Raw genomic sequence first — 24,366 nt, 5'->3', positions numbered from 1 at the left:
GGGGACTGGGGGGTGAATTGGGCCCAAGGGGTTTCTCTGTGTATGTGGGGGGGGGACAATAGGTCTTGGCTGTGATGAGACTGGGGGGAGGCTGGAGGGGGGAGTTTGGCCCCAGCAGTTCCTGGTGTGGAGCTGGGGGGCTGGCCCGAGGCGTGGGGGGTCCCCAGGGAGATGGCCCTGAAGGGCCAGGGAGGGAAAGGGGGCTTGGCCCAGAGGGGTGTCTTGCGGGGCGGGTGTGAGTGGGCTGATGCTGAGGGGAGCTGTGAGAGAGGGCTTGGGGTTGGGGGAACTGTGGGCCAAACGCCCCCTCCCCCGGCCCAAACCCATTCCCCAGAGGGGGTGGAGGGCAGATGGGGAAGGGTACAGTAGGGCCCTGAGGGGCCAGGGAGGGTTGCTGTGGGGAACTGAGCCCTGAGAGGTTTCTCGGCGGCTGGGTGCTGGGTGGATTCAGGCCTGCGGAGAGGAGACAGCGCAGCATGGCGTCCCCGTGGTGCAGCCTGAGGGCTGGCTGGGCGGCCTGTGAGTGCTGCCGCCCCAGCTGGAAGAGGGCAGACCCACGCCTGGGAGCCCTGCTCCCAGCTCGCTCACTCTCTGCCCTTCACGAAGCAGGCCCAGCTGCTCCATAGGACACAGGCCTGAGTCCACGTCCCAATCTCTTACTCCAAAGCTTTTCCCCTGCACCCCTCAGGCTGGGGTCTGGCCTGACTCCAGGCCCAGGAACAGCACAGACGACCAGCAGGTAGGGCAGAGAAGCAGCCTTGGTTCATCTTGTTACAGGGAGGGACTCCACATACAACAGGCATCCAAGCTGCTGCCCCCGGCCGGGCTCCAGCTCAAGCCGAGCGGGATGCAGAAAAGAACCTGGTCTTCCCTTGGGCTGGAGGGCTGAGTGGGGGCAGGCCTGCTGGCCAGGTAGGGAGGAGGTGATGCTGCAGGAGCTGGTTCTTGCAGACACTGTTGAAAACATCCCGCTGCTGCTGAAGAGGGTGGCCCCATGTTTCAGGCCCCATGGGTGTGTCACACAGCTGAGAGCTTTGCTCGGCCATTACCCAGGTGCCCATCACCTTGTTACCTCGGCTGCAGGTGGATGCACGGCGCGAGGAGGAGGATTTAGTGAGGGCACAGTGCCCGCAGTGTCCTCACTCCCTTTGGAAAGGGACAAAGTACGACTGATGCCTGAATTCTCTGTCTTTGCTGCTGCTGCAGCCTCCATTTTAGCTCCTTCCTGGGTCTCTTCTAAAGAGCATACGGTATTCCTGTACCTTGCTCTCAGCACTCCTGTTCCCATAGCTACTGCCCAGAACCCAGCCTCTGCAGGGCGAGCACCAGCAGCACAGACCCAGCTCTGTCACTAGTTACCATACATGCTTATTCCACTCCCCCGGGAAGTGTGAGCCCCTGTGCACAGGCTGCCGAGCAGCAAGGAGGGACCAGCCCATGCTCCAGCGATGGAGGAAGAGCAGCCCTTCAGGGCACCCGTGTATTAGCGGAGTTTGCTTTCTGCACCTCAGCCATGTCCCAGGAAACCAGGCCGTGGCCCCAGACTCCAATACGCACAAGGGCCTGCAGCCAGAGCGAGGCAGGCAACAGGAAATATTGCAGCAGGGGAAACATCTGGGTTTCTCCCCACTGCAGAAATCTCCCCCCCCCCGCTAGGATGCGAGCCTAGGACTTGGGAGACCCGGGTTCACTCTGCCACAGACTTTGTGCGTGCTCTTGGCCCAGATACTTAGCCTCTGTGGCTCGGTTCCCAGCTGTCCCATGGGAGAACAGCTCTGCCCTGCCTCCTGGGGTGGGTGAGAATTGGGAGGTTCTCCACTACTGCAGTGCTGGGATCCATATGAGGATCAGAGAGGGCTGGGGGGGCAGCTCTTCGGGACGAACCCTGCTCCAGATTCGGATATAAGCATGTTTGGGAGGCCAGGGGCGTGGCTGGGGCTCTGCCCTGGAAGGGTTCCGGCCAGGCCAGGGCTGTGGAATCCCTGGGCACAAGAGCGGGAAAGCTGTGAACAGAGCACGCAGAGCTGCTGGCTGGTTTCGGATCATCTCCTTTACTGCCCTCCCTGCGGAGAGGGCCTGGGTCCATACTGCATCTTTTACAAACACTTCACGGTATATACAGGTCAGGGTTTAGTGTTCTGCCCCCCAAAAAGAGAGATGCATTTGGCTTGTTAATCAGCCCCTGCTGCCCTGAACAGAAACAAGCGGGAGCCAGGGGAGCCCAGCGTCCCAAGGGGAGGGAGCTGGGAGCGGGCGCCCCGGCTCAGGCTGGAATATGTTACACAATCGCCCACGTTAGTACATCATGCAAAAGCAAAAACTGGATAATGAGAATAATATCGTGACAAATGCGGAGGGATAACAAGCCTTGATTTCCATGTAGCCAATGAGAGCGGGCGGCGGGGGGGGAGGAGGAGGAGGAGGAGGAGAATGGGTGTCGCTGCTGGACCACGGCACATGCCGTTCTTTGCCCATTGCTGGTGATGGGGGAGGGGAAAGGCCATACAGGGGCAAGGAGTCAGGTGCCCTTGTCTGGGGAACTGGAGCTGAAGGCCCTAGAAGCCAGGGCTCGCCCAAGGGGGGAGCCCCAAGGACATGACAAGCCAGGGCTGATCCCCAGGGTGCCTTCACGGCTCTTATTGCTGCAGACAGAGGGCGGAGCACCATTCAGCCCTGGGGGGCTGCTGAGAATGGGAGCGGGCGAGACAGACTGGTGGTCACCGTGCAGTTCCTGCGTTAGGCACACATGCATGCGTGAGCAGGCAGCAACGCTAGCCCAGGCTCTGCGCAGACACCCTCCCCCCAGCACTCTGCTGGGCTGCAGTTCTCCAGAGCCCCGGCCTTCAGGACCGGGGACAGAGGATCAGCTCCCAGTGCTGCGCGGGGAAGGACAGGGGCCGCCTGGAGGGGTGCTGCCCCCCACAATCTCTGACCAGGCCTGCTGGACCAGTGCAAAGGGAGGGGGAATCCTCAGTGCTGTCCCACTTCCCCCCAACACTGGGGTACAGGCTCCTCGGCAGCGGGGAGGACAGTTGGAATGGACATCCAGCAACGCTACAATAAAGTGAACAAAATAAAGAAAAGGGTGGGATGAGATGGGAGGATTCGTTCATGAGATGACACCATCAAACAGAGTCAAGCAAGCTGCACAGATTCGCTCACCCAAGCCCCATCTGTCCACATCTCTCGCCCTCCCCCAGCAAGCTAGCACCTTCTCTCCGTTAGCCCCTTCAGACTACATAAAACACCCCTGACACCGTGAGCCACTGACTGGTAACACGACAGGAGAGCTCACGTCACTGCAGACAACGGGGGCTGCAGGCGCTCAGAACCGATTCAGTGTGGAACTGTAGGTTATTTTACCCCAAGCCCTCCTGAGAGCAAAGCAACAGGCACAAGCTAGTTCGCGTGGAACCAGCCCACCTTCAAACTGCTCCAAAGCATGTCAACACTCCAGTGCTCCAAAGTCTGGGGAACACAGTTTCCAGCCCTAGATTTGCAGAAGCCCGGGCTCCAAACGCAGAGACTCAAAAGAGGTTGGAGTTACCTGTGTGGAGGAGTACAGCCGAGGAGCTGCTGAGTCCGGGGCTCCCCGGGAACTGATCCAGGACTTGCTAACGTCAGAGACCCAGCTAAGGAATTCTCCCAGTGGCAGGGGGACTTCTTTGGTGGGACTGGAAAAAGATGTCTGACAGAGAGAGAGAGCATCATTACGGGTGGGAAAACATGGGAGAGGAATGAAGAGGGAAAGAAATCAAGGTGAGAAAGGAAAGTAAGAACCGGAGTTTTAACAAAGTCAGCACCTCCACGCTGCTGTGCTGGACTACGACCCCTTCTGAGCAAGGCAGACCTTGAAACTTGCAGCTGCTATCAAGCCTCTTGCTTTGGATCCAAGGTCAGACATTCTGCAAGAACCTCATTTAGCAAAGGGGAAGGGGTGTGTCTGGCAGGCTTCCACCACAGCTGGCATGACTAGATGACCTCCCGAGGTCCCTTCCAACCCTGATATTCTATGTCCTGTGGGCAGAAACCTTGCGTGCGTGCACGTGTGCACACAGAGACCAGGGCTGGTTTGTCAAGGCACTGGGTCAGCCCGGGCTGCCAGGCAGGCAGGGGGGTTCTGATAAATACCTGTCAATTCATTAGTCTAATGATTCACTCTAAGAAATCAGCCTTGTACAGGGCACTTCCCAGATACACGGCGAGAGACAGAGACAGACAGACAGACAGACAGACAGACACATGCAGACATCGCCACCGGCTAACAGCAGCACACGGCAATGTAAGATTCCCCCGCTTATTTGGGCCAGACAAGCAAAGCACGATGGAATGCGTCAGAGCGAACAAGCAGGCTGGAGGAGGAGGCGCAGATGCAAAGTAAAACCTCTTGGGGGGTGAAGCTGTGGAGCAGAGAGGCAGGCAGATCCATCCCCATGGCAGCAGGCTCTGTGAAAGCATAGACACAGCCCCAGCATGCACTTACAGTCTGAGTGCTGAGTCCACAGCGGCTGTGGGGAGGTTCTGGGAGGCAGGCTGAGGAGCTCTTGGGAGGAGGCAGGTAGCAGACAGCAGCCTCCTCCTCCGCCCTGCCAAAGGGCAGCAGAAAGGATCCAGGCAACGGCTCCAGAGCTGGTGTGCAGAGGTTGCTGTCCTGCGCCAAAGCGCTGAGAGGGACGGTGTGGTCAGTCCACGGTGTCAGTCTCTTTTCACGGGAAGAGGGGAGGGCAGCAGGTCTAGGAGCTGGGGACAGTATCCTCTCCTCCTCTGGGGATGGCATGGCATGAAGCTGGCAGAGTTAATAAAAAAGTCACTAGCTGGTTAGGATCAAAACTGTCGGCAGGTTCTGCCGGGCTGTGGGAGCGGCTCGGTGGTGGCTGGTTTCGGCTACTCTGCAGATGGTACGAACCGAAGCAAGCTCCTGGGTTACTGAGCTGGAGGGGTGTGTTCTCTCTCTCGTCGCTAAATATACAAATACTGTCCCAACAATCATATATATTAATATATATTAGTCTTGTCTTTTTGGTTAAACTTTAGGCACTGCTTTGGAAGAACATTGGGGTTTAAAAATAATAAATCAGATGATTAGCCAGTAGCTTTACCACATGCAGAGCAGGATAAATGGGAAAGTTCCTCAGTGTTTTGGGGGGCCGGGGCAGGCAGGGAGGGGACTTTATGCCACTGTCAGCTGAGGCCTCTGCAGTTTGGGAAGCTTCCTGTTTGCTTCCCATCCACAGCTCCCGTTGAGGCTGGACAAGGCGAGTGTGAGTTCAGCAGCATCCACGTCGCTCGGGGGACCTGATGTGTATCTGCGTCCGTAGCTGGAGGAAGAGTAGGAAGAGGAAGAGAAGGTCATGGAGAAGCCGGAGCCGGTGGCATCAACGCTCCCTCGCCTGGAGCCTGATCTAGATCCTGTTCGGGAGCCCGATCTAGAGCCAGAGGTGGAGCCAGAGCCACTGACATTGTAGGGGCTGTAGTATCCTTTGCTGGACTGGGAGGAAGCTTCCAGCAGGCGCAGGCCTGTTCCCTCCTCAACCATGCTTCTGTCCATTGCATCCTTGTAGGAGATCTTCAGTTTCGTTTTGGGGCAGGTGAGATACTTGGAGTAGGTGTTCACATCCCGCAGCTTTTGGGCTGTGCGCGTGTCGATCGTGCCTTTCTGCAGTGCGTCATCGAGCGAGACCCGGCCTGGCACGTCGGGCTCAATCAGCCCACCCGTCAGGTACTGTACCTCCAGGAACCGCTGCCCGGCTTCGTAGTACAGCCAGCCCTTCTTTAAGGCTTGGGCGGCTGACATTTTTGTCTTGGTTCTCGGATCCTCAAAGCCATAGAAGGCCTTCTGAGCGAGGTTGATCCTGTCCACCATGATTTTGTCAACCAGGCCCTTGTTGACTGCATCAGCAACAGAGAATTTCTCCCCAGTGCTGGGGTCAATGATGCCTCCGGTGCAGGCCTGGGACTCTAGCAGCCTCTGTCCAGTGATGTTATCTACGAGATTGCGGTGCATGGCCTCCGTGATGGACACTTTCTCCAGGGTGTCCGTGTCCAGGATCCCGGCAATCGGACCGGTCTCTTCAGCAGGGTCACTCCAGGATGTCAGCTGAGCTCTCGCAGGGGCTGGGCTTACAGGGTAGGAGGAAGAGGACCCAACAGAAGATGATCTCGATCGGAAGCCGCTCACGTTTCCAGAGAGCATGTCTGCGAACTCAGTGATGGACAGGGTGCCGGAGCGATACTGGTCCAGGGCAGACTGATCAATCAGGCCCTTTGCAATTGCGTCGTCAATGTCGTACTGTCGCCCGGACCTCCTGTCGATGATCATGGACTTGACCACCCCGTCCGAGGAGGAGATGGTGATCTCTTCCCACTCACACTCTTGCTCGGAGAGCTCCAGGTAAGTCTGGTGGTCAATGAGGCCTTTGCGGTAGGCTTCATAAACTGACATCTCCTTCCCTGTCTCTGGGTCGACGATCACCACTCTGCGCTTGCGGACAGATGACTTGGACGAGGTCTTTCTCTCCCGCTTCTTCTCCTTCAGAGGGAGCAGGCACAGCCCGGTCTCCGGGTCGGTGATGCACCGCTCCATGAGCTGCAGGTAGGTCAGGTTCTCCTCGGTGTTGGGATCGAAGAAGCCCTTGGTGTCGTCGCTGGGGTCCAGGAGGATCTCGTTCATTTCCTCGTCGAACAGGCCCCGCTTGTAGGCCATCTCCACGGGCAGGCGATGGCTTTCCTCTGGATCGATAATGCCTCCTGTGGCGATCTGGGCCTCTAGCAAACGGATCCCATGATCTTTCAGGATCAGGCCCTTCTTCATGGCCTGGAAGAGGGAGATCAGTTTGCCCGAGTAGGGGTCTTTGTAACCGGTCACCGCCCTCTCCGCTGACAGGAGCTTGTCCTTGAACTCTGGGCCCACTATGCCCATCCGCACCGCCTCCTCCACCGTCAGCTTGAGGCCCTTGATGGGGTCGACCACGTACCCAGTGGCTGCCTGGGCCTCCAGCAGCTCAAAAGCTGTGCCAGGCCGGATGATGCCTTTCTTCATGGCTTGGTACACGGAGAGCCGCTCCTTGGTGGAGTCCACGAAGACACCAGCGATGCAGCTGGTGCCCTCCAGGAACTTCTGCAGGTTTTTGGAGACTTCTTCGATGGAAGTTAAGCCCTCGTGGAGGCGCTGGGCTGTCGCTTCGTCCATGACCTGGGAGCGCACCAGCTCCTCCACGCTGATCTGCTTCCTAAGGCCCCGGAAGGTCAGCTTCCTGGTGTCACACAGGGGCAGCAGCAGCTGGCCGTTGTTCTCATCCTTCCGGCACCGCTTGAGGAGCTGCAGGTAGCTGAGCTGCTCGTCCGTGGAGGGGTCCACGTAGCTCCGGACCTCGCTGGGTTCCGAGAGCCTGACGCAAGTCTCCTTGCTGAAGAAGCCACGCTGATAGGCGACCTCCAGGGGCAGGTGGAACCCCAGGAACGGGTCGATGATGCCACCAGTGGCTAGCTGAGCATCCAGCAGCCGGAGGGCTTCCTCGGCGGGGATCAGATCCTTCTTCATGGCCTGGAAGAGCGAGATCTTCTGCTCGCTGTACGGGTCCCTGTAGCCAGTCACAGCTCTCTCTGCGGACAGCAGCCGGTCGTGGATTTCCGGCCCCACCACTCCTTTCCTGACAGCTTCGTCTACCGTCAGCATCTCATTCTTTATGGGGTCAATCATGAAGCCAGTGGCAGCCTGGGCCTCCAGCAGGGAGCGGGCTACCTCAGGGCTGATCAGCCCTTTCTTCAGGGCCTGATAAACACTGAGCTTCTGCTTGGTGGAGGGGATGTAGATGCCAGCTATGCAGCCGGTTCCATACAGGTATTTCCAGATGGTCTCCATCTCCAGGATCTCTCGGATGGTCTTGGAGCCCTGCTTCAGCAGGTTATATATCTCCAGGGAGATGATCCTGGCCTCATAGAGGTCATCGGCAGTGATCCGGCGCCGGACAAAGTCGTAGGAGGTTAGGTCCTGCTGCCGGACGATCTCTGTCTTCTCGATGATCTCAATGATGATGATGATCATGCGCTCCTTGGTCACCTGGCCGGAGCGGAACTCCTCCATCAGCCGCTTCCGCTGCTCCTCGGGGATGAGGTCTGACTGCATGATCTCCCACAGGGACATGGAGGAACCGGCCATGCTGCCCACGGGGATGCTGACCTGCGTTTCCTCAAATGCTTTCCGGGTCTCTGCCTCCGTGTACACGTGGGTCGTCTCCACCATGGTGGGCTTCTCCGGCTGCTTCAGGGGCAGGAGGTACAGGCCGGTCTCGGGGTCCTCTATGCACCTCTCCTTTAGCTCCAGGTAGGTGAGGTTCTCCTGCGTGTTGGGGTCGAAGAAGCCCTTGGTGTCGTCGCTGGGGTCAGAGAGGATCCGGTTCATCTCTTGGTTGAAGTAGCCCCGCTTGTAAGCCACCTCCACGGGGAGGCGGTGACTGTGCACGGGGTCGATGATGCCGCCGGTGGCCACCTGGGCCTCCAGCAGGCGGATGCCGTGGTCCTTGAGGATCAGCCCCTTCTTCATGGCTTCAAAGAGGGAGATGGTGTTCCCAGAGTAGGGGTCCTTGTACCCAGTGACAGCCTTCTCCGCGGAGAGCAGCTTCTCATGGAGCTCCGGCCCAACGAGACCAGCTTTCACAGCCTCGTTGACAGACAGTTTTTGGTTCCTTTCGGGGTCGACCATGAACCCACTGGCTGCCTGAGCTTCCATCAGGGTGACAGCGGTGCTTGGCCTCAGCAAGTTTCTCTTCATGGCCTCGTAGAGGTTCAGTTTCTCCTTCGTGTCTTCCATGTAGATGCCAGCGATGCAGTCGCTGCCCCGCAGGAACCTCTTCACGGAGTCCGTCTCAGAGAGGTCTTTCACCGACTTCTTACCTTCCTTGAGCTGCTCGTACTGGGCTTTGCTAAGGACCCTGGACTCCAGCAGCTCGCTAGCAGGCACAGGTGCTCGGAGGCCGCTGAACATCAGCTTCTCCTGCTTCTTGGTCTCCGTTTCCTCAATGATGGTGATCATTATCTTGATGATCTTCTCAATGGTGACCTTGCCAGTCTTGTACTGTCGCAGCAGCTCCCTCCTTTGCTCCTCGGTGAAATAATCAGAGTGGATCAGCTCCCAGATCGTCACTGTCCTGCCCTTCAGGCTGCCAGCTGGCACCTCCAGGGTCGCCTTGTCCAAGGACTCCTTCGCCTGGCTGTCAGTGTAGACCTCCTCCTGCTGTGACCGGATGGCCTGGTCTGAGAGGGGCAGCAGGTAGAGGCCGGTCTGCTTATCCGGTCGGCATCTCTTCTGCAGCTGGGCGTAGGTGAGGTTCTCCTGAGTGTTGGGGTCGTAGAAGGCCTTGGTGTCGTCGCTGGGAGTGGACAGGGCCTTGTTTGTCTCCTCGTCGAAGTAGCCCCGCTTACAGGCAACCTCGAGCGGCAGACGGTGGCTGTTCACAGGGTCCACTATGCCACCGGTGGCCAGCTGGACGTCCAGCAGGCGGAGCCCGGTATCGCTGGGGATCAGGCCTTTCCTTAGTGCTTGGAACAGGGAGACGGTCTGTCCGGTGTATGGGTCTTTGTAGCCAGTCACAGCCTTCTCTGCAGACAGCAGCTTCTCATGGAACTCTGGCCCGACAATCCCAGCTCTCACTGCCTCGTCCACCGAGAGCTTCTCGTTCCGAACGGGATCGATGATGTACCCCGTGCCTGCCTGGGCCTCCAGCAGCGGCAGGGCAGCCTCTGGCTTCAGCAGGTTTTTCTTCAGGGCGTCACAGAGCGTGAACTTCTGCCCAGTCGACTCCACCAGGACGCCAGCAATGGTGTCGGTGCCCTTCAGATACCTCTTTATGGCATCTGCATCAGCCACGTCCTTCACAGACTTCTTGCCCTGGTGCAGCTGGTTGTAGAGATCTTTGTCAATGATTTTGCTCTCCAGCAGCTCGGCGGCAGGGACGGCCGCGCGGAGCCCTTCAAAGCACAGCTGGCTCTTCTTCTCACTCTCTTCCATTACGGTGATGACGATTTTGATGATCTTCTCCACGGTGATCTTGCCAGTCTTGTACTGCCGGAGCAGGTCTCGCCTCTGCTCCTCGGTAAAGTATTCTGAGTTGATGATCTCCCAGATGGTCACTGTCTTTCCTTTGAACGTGCCGAAGGGGGCAGACACCGTGGCCTTCTTGAAAACATCTTTGGCCTCTTGATCCGTGTAGGCCAGGTCCCCTCCTTTGGCTGCTCTGTCGGTGAGCGGCAAGAGGAGAAGTCCAGTCTCAGGGTCAGTCATGCATCTCTCCATCAGCTGCAGGTAGGTGAGGTTCTCGTGCGTGTTGGGGTCGAAGAAGCCCTTGGTGTCGTCTGTGGGGTCTGACAGGGTCTGGTTCATCTCTTCGTCGAAGTAGCCCCGCTTGTAGGCAGCTTCCACGGGCAGGCGGTGGCTGTGCACGGGGTCGATGATGCCGCCGGTGGCGATCTGGGCCTCCAGCAGGCGGATGCCGTGGTCTTGGACAATGAGGTCTTTTGTCATGGCCTGGAAGAGGGAGATCTTGTCTCCGGTGTAGGGGTCTCTGTACCCGGTCACTGCCCTCTCGGCAGACAGCATTTTATTGTGCAGCTCTGGTCCAATTACTCCTTCTTTCACAGCCTCGTTTACAGAGAGCCTCTTGTTTCTCACTGGGTCAATGATGAAGCCAGAGGCAGCTTGTGCTTCCAGGAGGATGAGTGCCGTGCCTGGGCTCAGCAGTTGTTTCTTCATGGCCTTGTAGATGCTCATCTTCTCGTTGGTGGGTTTAATGAGCAAGCCGGCGATGCTGCTCCGGCCCTGCAGGTATTTCCTGAGGTCATCCCTCTGCGCAAGCTCAGTCACAGTCACCGTCCCTTTCACCAACTTGTCTAAGATCTCTTTGCCCAGGATGCCGGCCTCAACCAGCTTCTCCGCAGACACCTTCTGCCGGATGCCATCAAACGCAAACTCCGGCTCCCCGTTCTGAGCCAGGCCATCCACGGCGTCTCTGCCATTGGGCACCGCTTTGGTCGGAGTCAGCTGGGTAGGCAAAATCACTGCATCCTCGGGAATGTCGTCTGTTTGGATCATGATCTCTCGAGTCTGGGCCAGCGCAGCCCTATGCTCCTCTTGTAGCTGTTCCAGTTTCTCCCTTAGCTTCTGGTTTTCCTCTGCAAGGAGTTTCTCTTGCTGCTGCCGCTGCTTTTCCAGCTGCTGTAGCTCCTCCTGCTTATGCTGGACATTTTTCTCCGCCTCTTTCTGCTTCTTCTTTGCATCGTCCAAGGTGGCCTTCAGCTGCTGTTTCTCCTGCTCCATCTGCTTCTGCTGCCGCTCCTGCTCTGCCTTCAGGTTCTCAGCTTTGTTCATCTCATCTTTGAAGAGTTTCTCCAGCTTAGCTTTCTCTTCCTCAATGAACCTCTCTTTCTGAAGCAGGCTATCCTTCTCTGTTAAGAAGCTCTGCTGGAGTATCTGAGTCTCCTGACGGAGCTGCTCCTGCTGAGCCGTCTGTATCTGGAGTAGGGAAACAAAGAAACATCTCTTAGACCAAAACCCACTTAACCCCAAATAGAGACCATAAAAACCTGGTGCGGACAGGGATAACCGTTAGCGGGAGGGCGCTAGCAGGAAAACGCTTGGGGTATAGCAGCAAGTCGTATTACAGGCTAGTACCTTGGGCTTATGTTAGCAGGTACATGGGCCGGCCTCCTGCGGTGCATTAGTGTTGGTGGTGTGGTGTGGGAAGCGGAGGAGGAGTTTGGGCATCACTGCACGCTAGACTGGATTAAAGAAGCAGGAGAGGGACACTGTTCTTCTGTTGGGGTCAGCAAAGCTAGTCATGCCCCATGATGCATCCCAAGGAGCAGAGTCAATGTCCATAATGGCCAAGGACCTTAGAGTCACCGTCTGTGCCTGGCGCTAAGGGAGTGGACATGCGGTGCCTCCAGGAGAACGGCACAACATGTGCAGGGAGGATGGACTCTGCCCAGACCAGTAACGGACAAGCAACCTCTGTTCAAATACATGCCCAGGGTCGACTACAGGTCATACTGCAGCTGGAGCCTTAGCACTGCACACGCGTGCAGTGCACTGCATTGAGCAAGGCTGCAGGAGCAAGGCTGCAGGAGCAAGGCTGAGAGTCTGGGTCCGTGGAGCAGAGACTTGGTGCCTTGGGTGAGGTTTTCTAGAGCACTCCCGTGACCCGGGAGCACAAGTCCCCCGAGAGCCGATGGCACTTGTGTTGCTAAACCATGGAGGTGCTTTTGAAAATCCTCCCCTTGTCTGTGCCCATGTCCCCTCTGACACTGCACCCGTAACAACCCTGGGAGCTCGGCTGACACCAGGCTGTGGGCAGCCCAGGTGGGGTATGGGGGGTTGTCGGTTACTAAGGGAACTGTGGACCCTGGCTGGCAATCAGCTGTCCGAGCAGAGGAGCTCCACGCTGGCTGTCCCAAGGCTGCCGTTCTGCGTGGTGAGGACACTAAGGGGAGGGTGCCCCCCAGCATGAACATGACAGCAAGGGGGGAACAGGAAAATCAGTACCTCTTCTGATCTCTGCTGCAGCAGCTCCGCCTCCCGCTTCAGCTTCTCCTTCTCCCTCTCCAGCTCAGCGATCGCTCTCTTTAGATTCTCCGCATCCCTGTCGCTTTGCTGCCTCTGGATCTCCAGCGTGTGGACCAGCGTCATCTTCTCTTGGGTGGTCAGCTCCGTCTTGTGCAGCTTCTCACTGATCTCCTCCGCCTGCTTCTTGAACCGCTTCGCGTCCTCCTCTGCCTTGGCCTGGGCCATGCTCATCTCCGTCACGTGCAGCTTGAGGCGCTCGGCCTCGGCCATGATCTCCAGCTGCCGCTTGCGCTCAGCCTCCAGGAGTTTCTGGAAGCCCTCGGTCTCCTCAGTCAGGCGCTGCTGCATCTGCTCTTTGTCCTCCTGGAGCTTCTTGGCGTGCTCCTGAGCTAGGTCCTTCTGCCTCTGCAGCATCTCTGCCTCCGCCTTCAGCCGCGTGGCCTCCTGCACTGCCTGCATCTTCTCCTTCAGCATCTTCTCAGCCAGCGCCCGCTGCTGCGCCAGGTCGTCCTCCGCCAGCTTCCGCATGCGGGCGGCCTCCTGAGCCTCCACACTCAGGCGAGCAGCCTCCTCCGCCACGAGCTTCATCTTCTCAGCCTCCTCCACCAGGAACTTCTGGGTGTTGTCCTTGTCCTTCAGGATCAGCACCTTGTTCTCCTCCTCAATCCGGGTCTTCAGTTTGATCAGCTCCTCCATCTGGATCTTCACCTTGAAGAGCTCTTCCTCCACCTGGGCCTTCTGCCTCATGGCGTCCATCACCTCCTCCTTCAGCCGCTGCAGCTCCTCGTCCAGGATATTCTTTTGGTGGTCCGTCTCCTCCAGCTGCAGCTTGACCTTGGTCAGCTCCTGCTCCACTTGGGCCTTCTGCCTCAGCGTCTGCTCTGCAAACTTCTTGTGCTTTTCCATGTCGGCGTCAGCCAGCTGCTTTTGCTTCAGAGCCGCCTGCTCAGCTTGGGCCCGCTTAGCCGCCTCCAGCTCAGCCTCCTTCCTGAGCTTCTCAGCATCCTCCTGGGCTCTGGCTTTGGCCTGAGCCTCCTCCTCAGCTCGCTGCTTCAGACGCTCTGCCTCCTCCACCTGCTGCCGGGACAGGGTCGCATCCTGCTCAGCCTTGACACGTGCAAACTCTGCCTCCTCTGCCGCTTTCTTGGCCTTCTCGGCCTCTTCCCTCAGCTTGTCCAGGATGTTCTGTTCCTGGCGCCTCGTCTGCAGCAGCTCCTGCTCCTTCTGCTGCACAGTAGCCAGGTGGGCTTTCTCCTCGGCCTGAATTCTCTTCTGAGCTGCTTCCTGGGCCAGCTGGATCTGCCTTTCTGACTCCTTTTCCGCCAGCTCCTTCTGCCTCTTGGCCTCCTCCACCTTGGCTTTCAGGCGCTCCACCTCGTCCAGGGCCACCTTGCGCTGCCGGGCGGCTTCCTGCTCCGCAGCCAAGATCTTCTTCACCTTCTCCTCGGCCTCCCTGCGGCGGTTCTCCTCCTCCAGGGCCAGCTGCCGCTGCTTCTCAGCCTCCTGCTCGGCCTTCTCCTTGCTGCGCTGGATCTCCTCCGAGCTGCTCTTGATCTTGCTGAGCTCCAGCTCCAGGTCTGTCTTGCCCGCCGATGCCTTCTCAAAGTTGATCTTGAGGATGCGGATCTCCTCCTCGATGATGCGCCGCTGCTTCAGTGTATCATCCACAATGCTCTTCTGCCGCTCCAGCTCGGTGTCAGAGGACTTCTTCAGCAGGGTGATCTTCTCCTCAATGTCCTGCTTGTGCTGGGCTGCCTGCTCCTCCAGCAGCTTGCGCTGGTAGGCCTCGTCCTCCGCCAGCCGCCTCAGCCGCTCGTTCTCCGCCTCCTTCTCCTTCAGGGCGATCTCTGCTTCCGTCTTCTGCCGGGAGGCCTCACTGATGGCGGCCAGTTTCTCCTTCAGGATCCTCTCGGCCTCAGCTCGCTGCCGGGCCGCCTCCTCCTCGGCCAGCTGCCGCTGCCGCTTGGCCTCCTCTGACAGGACGCGCAGCCGAGCCGCCTCCTCGGCCAGCTCCCGTAGCTTGCTGGCCTCGGCTTCCAGTTTCTGCTTGGACTTCTCGCTGGTAGAACGGGAATCCTCCTCGGCCTTGGCCTTGTTCTGCAAGAGGATCTCCATCTCGGCACGCAGCTTGGCCAGCTCCTCCTCCACCTCCTTCCTCTTATGAATGGCCTCACTGATCTCATTCTTCAGGCGGAAGAGCTCCTCTTCCAGCAGCAGGCGTTGCTGCTCCCGGTTCTCCATCTCCGCCTTCAGCCGGATCAGCTCTTGCTCAGCCGAGAACTTCTGCTGGGCGGTGCCCTCTGCCAGCTTCCTCTGCTTCTCCAGCTCCTCCTCAGCCAGCTCCTTCTGCCGCAGGGCAGACTCCTCCATCTTCGCCCTCTTCCTGGCCTCCCTCTCTGCATCCTCCTTCTGCTTCTCGGCTTCCTCCTGAGCCAGGGTCTTCTTGTGAGCCACCTCCTCTGCCTGCAGCCGGAGGCGCAGGGCCTCGTTCGCCTTCTGCCGCCATTTCTCCAGCTCCTTCTCTGCCTCCTCCCTGGATGTCTCTGCCTCCAGCTGCTGCCTCTTCAGGCGCTCTGCCTCCTCCTGCAAATGGGTGACTGTGATGTGCTCCTGCTTCAGGGACATCTCCAGCTGGGCTGTCTTCTCTGCGAAGGACAGGCGCTTGCTCTGCAGCTCGGTCTCCGCGCTCTTCTGCGCCATTTCCTGAGCCACTTGGATCTGCCGCTCCTTCTCCAGCTCAGCCTGTTTCATCCTCCTCTCTGCCTCCTCCGCCTGCATGCGCAGCTTCTCCAGGTCCTCCATGGCCTTCTGTTTCTCCCGGGCCGCATTCTTCTCTGCCTGTACCTTGCGGTTCAGCTCCTCCTCCGCCTCCCGCTTCTTCTGCGTCTCTTCCTTCACCTGCTTACGCAGGCGCTCGGCCTCCTCCTGGGCCAGCTTCTTCTGCCGCTCAGCCTCCTCGGCCCGGGCCCGCAGCTCCCGCAGCTCAGTCTCCGCACTGGACTTCTGCTTCTCAGAGGTCTCGAGCTGCAGGCGGATGATGTGGATCTCCTCCTCCACCTTCCTGCGGCTGTACTCCACCTCCTCGATCAGCTTGTCCTTGGATTTGATCTGGGTGTCCGAGTTCTGCTTCAGCTGCATCAGTTCCTGCTGGATGTTCTGCTTCTGCTGTTCGGCGTCCACAGCCACCACCTCCCTCTTGGAGACCTCCTCGTGCATGCGGCGCTGCAGCTCCTGCGCCTCCCTCTCAGCCTGCGCTTTGGCTTTGGCGTGCGCCTCAGCCAGCTGCTTCTGCTTCTCCAGCTGGGCCTCCACCTCTGCCAGCCGCTTCCTCTCCTGCTCCTTCAGCTTCTCCACGGCTTTCTGGAGGGGAAAGAGTGCAGAGAAAACAAAAGGGAGAAGACGAAATCACAACGAAAAACACGGAACCAGCAGCACACACACACACGCCCAATGTGAGATGGTCCGGGGCAGGGGGTGGAGGGTGTGGCATGGGGATGGCTTGAAGCCCCCGGCTCTCCCCGTGACTAGAGGTGGCAATGCTGGCTTCTGGAAGACATATGGCAGACAGAGGGGACACGGCACTGCTATATCTCACTTAGTACAGCTCGGGGAGGCGGGTGACGGACTGTGACACAGCAAGCGGGATGGCTGTGCGGGAAGCAGGGTGACCAACGAAGCAAGAGCAAACAATGGAGCACGAGCAAAGCCCACGGCCAATGAAGACAGGAAGCTAGCAGCTTGCACACCTTCACCATGCCCACTGCGGGCCTTGCCCCTGGCAGCCACCCGGGGAGCCTTCTGCCTCTGGAGGCCCCAGCCCAAAAGCAACAGCTGCAGAAAAGTACCGTCGGCTCGGGGGCGAGTGAGGAACCCAGTCAGGCTGCAGAGCCGGGAGTGCGGGGAGAGAGCGTGGGAGATACGGGACCGGCAGAGGGCAACAGAGGCACAGGGTAACCCTTTCCTCACCAGGACAGAACAGTGTGTGGAGAGAGCTTTGAGTTCTACCCTGGGGGACCCCACTCCCAACAGCCCCGGCAAGCCGGCCCCGTAGAGCAGGAAGGAGACCTGCAAGGGCGCATGCAAACGCTGCCTTTTCCAGCAGGAGGGACGTCTGGGAGCGGATTGACAGCTGCCCCTTCTCCCCGGGGCCCTCTCGGGGGGAGGGAGAGGGAAGCGGCGACCTCGCAGGGCTCTGCCCGGCAGCAGGGCTGATCCGGAGGGCTGAGGGTGAGCAGGGTGACGTCTGCATGCTGCAAAGCTCTGACCAAGGGCCTGGTGCTTCCAGAGCCAGGGGCCCTGCTGAGCTCAGGCCCCACCCTCGCCTGTTTGCCTGGACTCTAGTGAGGTCTCCATTAGTCCCCCCATTGGCCCGGTGGGTCGGGAGAAGGGCCTGGGGGAGGTCCTGCAGGGGGCAGGGGCGAGGCAGGAGGCGCAGGGAGCAGGTGCTGGGAGCAGGCTGCTTGTGGCCATGTGGTGAGGTGGAGAGAGGGAGGCTGAGGAGGAGCATGCGCAGAGGGGAGTACCTGGTGCAGAAATCCCAGAGTCATCCTGGATTTTTACCCTCCATTAGATCCCAACCAACACAAACATCCCCCAAGACAAAGCACCGGCCCAGCGGCTCCTCTTCCCAGGGCGGAAATGAAGAATTAGAGAGGTTACAGCAGAGAAGAAACGAGGAGCCGAGATCCCGCGGCAGGACGAGCTCCATGCTCACACAGACACTGACTGTACTAAGTGTATCTGGGAAGTGCCCTCCTAACAGCCGAGTGAGCAGAGCCCTGCAGACCCGGGCCAGCACCGGGGCAGGGCTGAGGCAGCAGAGCCCTCGGGCGGTATCCATTTGCTGTACCCAGAGCCAGATCAGCAGAGGGTTAGAGGCCTGGGCTGGGCGTTAGTGATGCGGGACGGGTATTAACATGGACCATGTTCCTTGTTGTTATGGAAGGAGCGAGACCAACGCAGCTAGATGCATGCCAGGCCCTGGGCCACCCCCGCCCCCGCTCTCCTACCTCCTCCTCCTCCAGCCGCCGCAGGGTCTCGCTGATGAACTTAATGTACTGGCTGGTGAGAGTGGTCAGCTCGCTGTACTGCGTCCGCAGGTCCACGTACTGCAGCCAGGAAACACAGGTCAGTGGGTGCCTCCGAGGCAGGGCAACCCCCTCCCATGGGCTCCCTGGCGCCAGACACCAGGGACTGACCCAGGCGTGGCCCGCCAGTCCCCAGGCCCGCACGTTGAGGAGGGCTGCAGCCCTCAGCTCAGGTCCAGAGGCAGCTCCTCACCACAGGCCCAGCTGCCCCCGCTCTGCCCTGCACTGGCCCCTGCTGCTCCAGGGAGCCCCCCTCACCTCCTGGATGACGCTGTCAGACGCAGACTGCACTTTGGGTTTCTTGGCTGGGGAAGCCACGGGTTCCACCTGGGCTTTGTACGTCACCAACTGCAGCTCATAATCCTGGGGGAGAGAAGCCCGTGTCAGAGACTGGCAGAGACCCAGGAGCCAGCGACCCCCTCCACAGGCGCCGCAGGATCCCAGCCTGCACCCCGCAGCCTGGGGCTCTGCTAGGGAGAAACCTTGTCTCCTGGGACATACGAGTACCCTGGCTCCCGCTGAGCCACCGGGCCGTGATGGGAGCGAACTCCGCCCAGGCCAGCTCTGCTGCCATGTTAAACCCTAACCCAGCCCGGCGCCAGCCGCCTGAGCCAGCGCTCCTGCTGCAGAGCCTGCGGGCAGAGGGCTCAGCCTGGCAGGCCAGGAAGCAGCGTGGGATTGTGGGAGGAGCCTCAGGCCCGCACCTTGATGGCGTCGATGTACTGCTTGGCATATCTCTGGCACTCATCCACCTTCTCCCGGTTCCGGTCGCACTCCTCCAAGAGTTTCTGGGGAGAGACAACTCATGAACACCGCAGCCCCTACTCCGGAGCATCCTCACCCCTCTGCTCCAGGCAGCCCCCGGGGGGCGAGCCACTCAGGCCAATGGGCAGGCAGAGAGAAAAGCAGCCAGCGGAACAGAATCCTGCCACTGCTGGCTTCATTGCCCCGTGCCAGCAAGCCACCAGCTCCCCTGCCCCATGCGCCCCTGGGGGGCATCCCCGCCGGGTGCCCCGTCGCTGGTGTCCCTGCCGGGTGCCCCGTCGCTGGGGTCCCTGCCAGGTGCCCCGTCGCTGGGGTCCCTGGGGGGCGTCCCCGCCGGGCGCCCCGTCGCTGGGGTCCCTGGGGGGCGTCCCCGCCGGGCGCCCCGTCGCTGGCGTCCCTGGGGGGCGTCCCCGCCGGGCGCCCCGTCGCTGGCGTCCCTGGGGGGCGTCCCCGCCGGGCGCCCCGTCGCTGGCGTCCCTGGGGGGCGTCCCCGCCGGGCGCCCCGTCGCTGGGGCCCCTGGGGGGCGTCCCCGCCGGGGGCCCCGTCGCTGGCGTCCCTGGGGGGCGTCCCCGCCGGGCGCCCCGTCGCTGGCGTCCCTGGGGGGCGTCCCCGCCGGGCGCCCCGTCGCTGGCGTCCCTGGGGGGCGTCCCTGCCGGGCGCCCCGTCGCTGGGGTCCCTGGGGGGCGTCCCTGCCGGGCGCCCCGTCGCTGGCGTCCCTGGGGGGCGTCCCTGCCGGGCGCCCCGTCGCTGGCGTCCCTGGGGGGCGTCCCTGCCGGGCGCCCCGTCGCTGGGGTCCCTGGGGGGCGTCCCTGCCGGGCGCCCCGTCGCTGGCGTCCCTGGGGGGCGTCCCTGGGGGGCGCCCCGTCGCTGGCGTTACCTTCTCCTGCAGGAGCTGCTCCCGCACACTCTTGCTGTCCGTGACGGGCACCGACTGGATCTGCTCCTGCCTTTGCTTGGCATCCTGGATCCACCGGATGAGCCATTCGTAGCTCTCGTGGTAGTAGCGCTGCTGACGGCCCAGCTGCTGCAGCTCGCGCTGGCGCAGGTCGATCTGGGTCAGCACGGCCTGCCAGCGCTCCAGGAGCTGCTGGATCCGCTCCCGGTACCGGTCCAGGTCCACGTCCCGCTCGCTGTGGCCTCTCACCATCCGCTCATTGACGTCCTTGGCCTTGTCCAGGTCTGACTGCAGGGTGCTGAAGAGGGGCTGGTGCCCTTCCACCTGCCCACGCAGCCTCTGTGGCACACAGGGCCAGGTCAGCAAAGGGCACCTCCCCGCCCCCGCCCCCGCTGCTCTGCCATCCCACCCCCGGCTGGACGCGATCGATGCTCCTGGGGAACGCAGCCCTGGCTGGAGCCCCACTGCTTTTCTGGACCCGGGTCCTGGCCAGCTGCTGGGCACTGCTCCCCCCTCCAGCCAGGGCCCCGCCCTTCTCCTCACAGTGCCGCCCCAGTGCCTGCCTGTGCCCCCATGCGCTCTCGGTTCTGGGGCGGGGCCCGGCCCCCCTGTGATCCACGTCTGTGTAAGAGGCACATCTGGGCCTGGGGAACAGCCACGCTGCACCCAAAGGACCTGATCCTGTCTGGGCAAGCGGGGGCCTCCCTGGCCGTTACCTTCAGCTCCGCCTTGTTAGCCTCCAGTTCCTTGAGGTCGGAGGGCACGGCCTGCACCTCCTTCAGCTGCTCCTCGTACCTCTGGACCAGCTCCTCCGCCCCCTGCGTGCTGCGGATCACCAGGTTGATGGTCTTCAACCTGTGGGAGGAGCAGATTAGCTCGCAGGGCAGCCAGAAGGCAGGGAACGGAAGAGACCTGTGCGGGGGGCAGGGGGGCGACCCCCAGCCCCTCTCAGCCCCTGTCCTGTGCTGAGCACTCCCACAGAGCCAGGATGGGGGCCAGCCTGGGCTGCTGGCATCGCATTGTCCCAGACACGCCCGCTGGAACATGAGCCCCGCTAGCCTGTTCTTGACACTGGTCGGGGGCCGGGGAGGGTGGCTCCCCTCCCCGGCCCCCGAAGCAAAAGGGGCTGGCTCCTGCCTTGGAGAAGGGGGGTTGGAGCCTCCCGAATGGTCTCATTTTCCCTCTCCGAACGCGCCTGAGCATTCAGCTCCCTGCCCCCGGGCCAGGGAGCTCTCCCGGCTAATCGAGAGAGGAAACACCTCCCTGGCATGGCGCTTAGACCTGCTGCAAGCAACGGGTCCCTGGGGCCCCTGCACGAAATGGGAAACACCCCACGCCTCTCCCCCTGCCGGGGCCGCAGACCAGACGGGCAAATCCTAGCCCCTGCGCCAGGCCGGGGTGTGAGGTGGGCAAACCCCAACCCCCGCCCCCGAGTCATTATTCCGTATCCCTCCTGGGACATTACTGACATGAACTGTGACCGTAGAGAACATTGTTGCAACCAAGGTCCTAGAGTGGCACCAAATCCTGTACAAAGGACGTCCAGTAAGGAGTCTGTGGAAAGGTTCTGGTTTGCTGGGTATGATTATGCTGTCTGTATGCAGGTGTCATGTTTGAATTTCAAGTTATGAGTATTGGCTCTGTCCTGTCTGTATTTCACACTTGTGCTGTGCTTCTGGGTGACACCCCAGACAAGTTGGTGTCAGCTCTGCCTGGCCTGCTTGATGGCCCATTAAGGACCATCAGCTACACAACTGACCCATGGAGAGAAGGCAGACACGCCTTGTAACTCAGCAAGGCAGGGACAGGCCTATGGACAGAGCTCAGGTTTTCCAGGCCATGTGCTCGGTGGCTTGTGGTTGGAACAAAGGAAGCACAAGCCACATGGCAAAAGGACTATAAAAGGCTGATGCCTCATCTCCATCTTGTCTTCAATCCTGCTTCTGACCTCTGGAGGGACTTTGCTACAACCTGAAGCTCTGCACAAGGGACTGATGACCCATCCCAGCTGGGGATGTTCCAGAGACTTGATTTGAACCTGCAGTTTGCTCCATCACTGCTACAAGCCTGAACCAAGAACTTTGCCATTACTGTATGGAATTGATTCCATTTAACCAATTCTATCTCTCATCTCTATCATTTTCCTTTTATGAATAAACCTTTAGATTTTAGATTCTAAAGGATTGGCAACAGCGTGATTTATGGGTAAGATCTGACGTGTATATTGACCTGGGTCTGGGGCTTGGTCCTTTGGGATCGAGAGAACCTTTTTCTTTTATTGGGGTGTTGGTTTTCATAACCATTCATCCCCAGGACGAGTGGCCCTGGTGGGGATACTGGGAGACTGGAGTGTCTAAGGGAATTGCTTGTGTGACTTGCGGTTAGCCGGTGGGGTGAGACCGAAGTCCCCTCTGGCTGGCTGGTTTGGTTTGCCTGGGTGTGCAGAGATACCCCAGCCTGGGGCTGTGACTGCCCTGCTCTGAGCAATTTGTCCTGAATTGATTCTCTCGGTTGTGTCCCACCAAAGGCCGCTTTGTTACACCCCACCACAGCCCCAGGCTCCCAGCTTGCCCAACCAGGGGTCTGGCTGGCCCCAGTCACTCATCGCCCATCTCTGCCTTTCGGAGCTGGGGTGCCCAGCGTCCCGCCCACGTACACTGCGTGTACATCCCCCAGCCCCCCCAGCTGTGCACTGAGCGGGGGCTGCCCTGGGCCGCCCAGGCCCCTCTCCGGAGCAAGTGCAGCAAGCGCGGGGCCCAGGCCGGGAGAGGAGGTCAGAGCGGCTCAGGTGCTGGCTGGCACCGCGCTGCCCGTTCTCCCGGCTCCTCACAGCCCTCACCCACGTAACCGCCAGCACCTGGCACCCAGAGCAGCTTCTCTTCCAGACAGACAGCAAAGAAATGCTGATTGGGGGGGGGGGGGGGCACAGCATAGACAGAGTCCCTGCCCTGGGCGGAGCCTGGAGGAAAGCTGGCCGGGGGAGGGGGAGATGGGGGCTGCAGGGAGTCCCTGAAACGGAGCCCCCAGGGTGCACAGTGAAGCTATGCAGCCCGGGCCCCACACTCACTTCTCCAGGTAGATGGTGGAGAGGCTGTACACCTGGTCCATCTTCTGGAGAGTGATCTCCAGCTCCGAGCGCAGGACGGGGGCCGAGCTCGAGTGCTCCGGCTGGGTCAGCACCTTCTCCGTCTTCTCGCTCACCTTCTCCAGGCTCTTCCGGATGCCCTCCAGCTCCACATGGATTTGCTGCGGGAATAGGGTGGGGCCGTTACTTCAGGCAACCCTGGCGATGCCCCAGGCTGGTGCCTGGCCTGGCACTAGCTGGGTTTCCCAAGACCCTCCCCAGAGCAGGCCAGTTCTGGGGCCAGGCCAGGCCATGCCATGCTGCGCTCCAGCTCCAGGGACATGGCAGAGCGTCTCGCTATCACACGGGGGGCCTGTCACCAAGTGTGAAGTTTTTTTAAAGGTTTTAGGAAGCCTGCATGTGCCTCAGTTTCCCTGCGCATGGCACTGGTCCCTAGGGGGAGGAAAAGGCTATGTGAGGGGATGGGGTGCGAACGGTGCCCGGCTGGCTGGGGCTAAGTGGGTCACTGGAAAGGAGCTGGCTGAGGCCATGAAGACAATGGCAAATCCAACAAGCTGGCGACCGCCCTCCTTTTGGGAGGTGGGGACCCTGTGGCCACAGGACAGCCCCAGTGTAGGTAGTGTCCGCACGGCAGCTGTGCCCGGGCACTGGCTCCTGTGTAGACGTACCCAGGGAGGGACAGGAGGGGCTGAGCCCAGCCCAGCCCATGGGCCTGAAGCAGGATGCGGCAGGGATCCCTTCTGGGGTCAGCCTGGGAGGGGATAACTCTGGCCTTGCTGCGGGGATGGAGGTGGCTTCTTGCAGACTGGAGCACAACAGGGGGCCAGTGCCCTGGGGTAGGTGGGTTCTGATGTCCAGAGAGCTGACTGGGTGCAGGATCCTCACGGGGGGCTGAGAGGACGTATCTGCTGCTCGCTGATTGGCTGGGCACAAGATCCTTTGGGGGGGGTGTACCTGCTGCTCGCTGATTGGCTGGGCACAAGATCCTTTGCGGGGGGGGGGGGGGGGTGTACCTGCTGCTCGCTGATTGGCTGGGCACAAGATCCTTTGGGGGGGGTGTACCTGCTGCTCGCTGATTGGCTGGGCACAAGATCCTTTGCGGGGGGGGGTGTACCTGCTGCTCGCTGATTGGCTGGGCACAAGATCCTTTGCGGGGGGGGGGTGTACCTGCTGCTCGCTGATGCGCTGGGCACACTCCTTGACCGGGTCCTTGTCGAGGGGCGCCCGAATCTTGTGGACAGTGCGGGACTCGCAGCCCTCCAGCTGCAGCCGGATGTCCTTCAGCTGGGAGATGTAGCTCTTGCACATGGACTCGTCCTGCTCCCCTGCGCAGGGTCAGTGGCGTCATTAGTGACAGGTAGGGAGAGGTCTCCTGGGCACGGCCCTATGGGCCCAGAGGGGTCGGGGGGACACCCCACACAGGGGAGGGGCCGTAGGACGAGAGGTCTCCTGGGCACGGCCCTATGGGCCCAGAGGGTCGGGGACACCCCACACAGGGGAGGGGCCGTAGGATGAGAGGTCTCCCGGGCACGGCCCTATGGGCCCAGAGGGGTCGGGGGGACACCCCACACAGGGGAGGGGCCGTAGGATGAGAGGTCTCCCGGGCACGGCCCTATGGGCCCAGAGGGGTCAGGGGGACACCCCACACAGGGGAGGGGCCGTAGGACGAGAGGTCTCCTGGGCACGGCCCTATGGGCCCAGAGGGTCGGGGGGACACCCCACACAGGGGAAGGGCCGTAGGATGAGAGGTCTCCTATGGGCCCAGAGGGGTCAGGGACACCCCACACAGGGGAGGGGCTGTAGGATGAGAGGTCTCCTATGGGCCCAGAGGGGTCAGGGACACCCCACACAGGGGAGGGGCCGTAGGATGAGAGGTCTCCTATGGGCCCAGAGGGGTCAGGGACACCCCACACAGGGGAGGGTCCGTAGGAAGAGAGGTCTCCTGGGAAGGGTTCTGCTGGGGGGAGGGGCATGTCA

The 24,366-nt window shown here is 60.7% G+C and overlaps 1 protein-coding gene across 16 annotated transcripts in view; it reads right to left on the bottom strand.

Annotated features, from left to right (window-relative positions):
- Positions 1-3,549: 3,549 nt before the first annotated feature.
- Positions 3,550-24,366, bottom strand: part of PLEC (plectin) — a 123,657-nt gene continuing 102,840 nt past the window's right edge. For all 16 annotated transcript variants that reach the window (XM_045004895.1, XM_045004896.1, XM_045004900.1 and 13 more), the window contains 10 exons: positions 23,557-23,714; positions 22,372-22,550; positions 20,021-20,159; positions 19,287-19,643; positions 18,348-18,431; positions 17,902-18,006; positions 17,566-17,664; positions 12,536-15,916; positions 4,484-11,506; positions 3,550-3,688 (listed from right to left, as the gene is read on the bottom strand). In XM_045004895.1, coding sequence (XP_044860830.1) covers positions 5,171-11,506; positions 12,536-15,916; positions 17,566-17,664; positions 17,902-18,006; positions 18,348-18,431; positions 19,287-19,643; positions 20,021-20,159; positions 22,372-22,550; positions 23,557-23,714 — 10,838 coding nt within the window. In that variant the 3' untranslated portion in view covers positions 3,550-3,688; positions 4,484-5,170. The remainder of the gene's footprint in view (positions 3,689-4,483; positions 11,507-12,535; positions 15,917-17,565; positions 17,665-17,901; positions 18,007-18,347; positions 18,432-19,286; positions 19,644-20,020; positions 20,160-22,371; positions 22,551-23,556; positions 23,715-24,366) is intronic.

This window comes from Mauremys mutica, chromosome 2 (assembly GCF_020497125.1).
Source record: "Mauremys mutica isolate MM-2020 ecotype Southern chromosome 2, ASM2049712v1, whole genome shotgun sequence".
In the NCBI taxonomy this organism is placed as follows: Eukaryota; Metazoa; Chordata; order Testudines; family Geoemydidae; genus Mauremys; species Mauremys mutica.
This window is presented reverse-complemented; position numbering and strand designations above follow the sequence as displayed.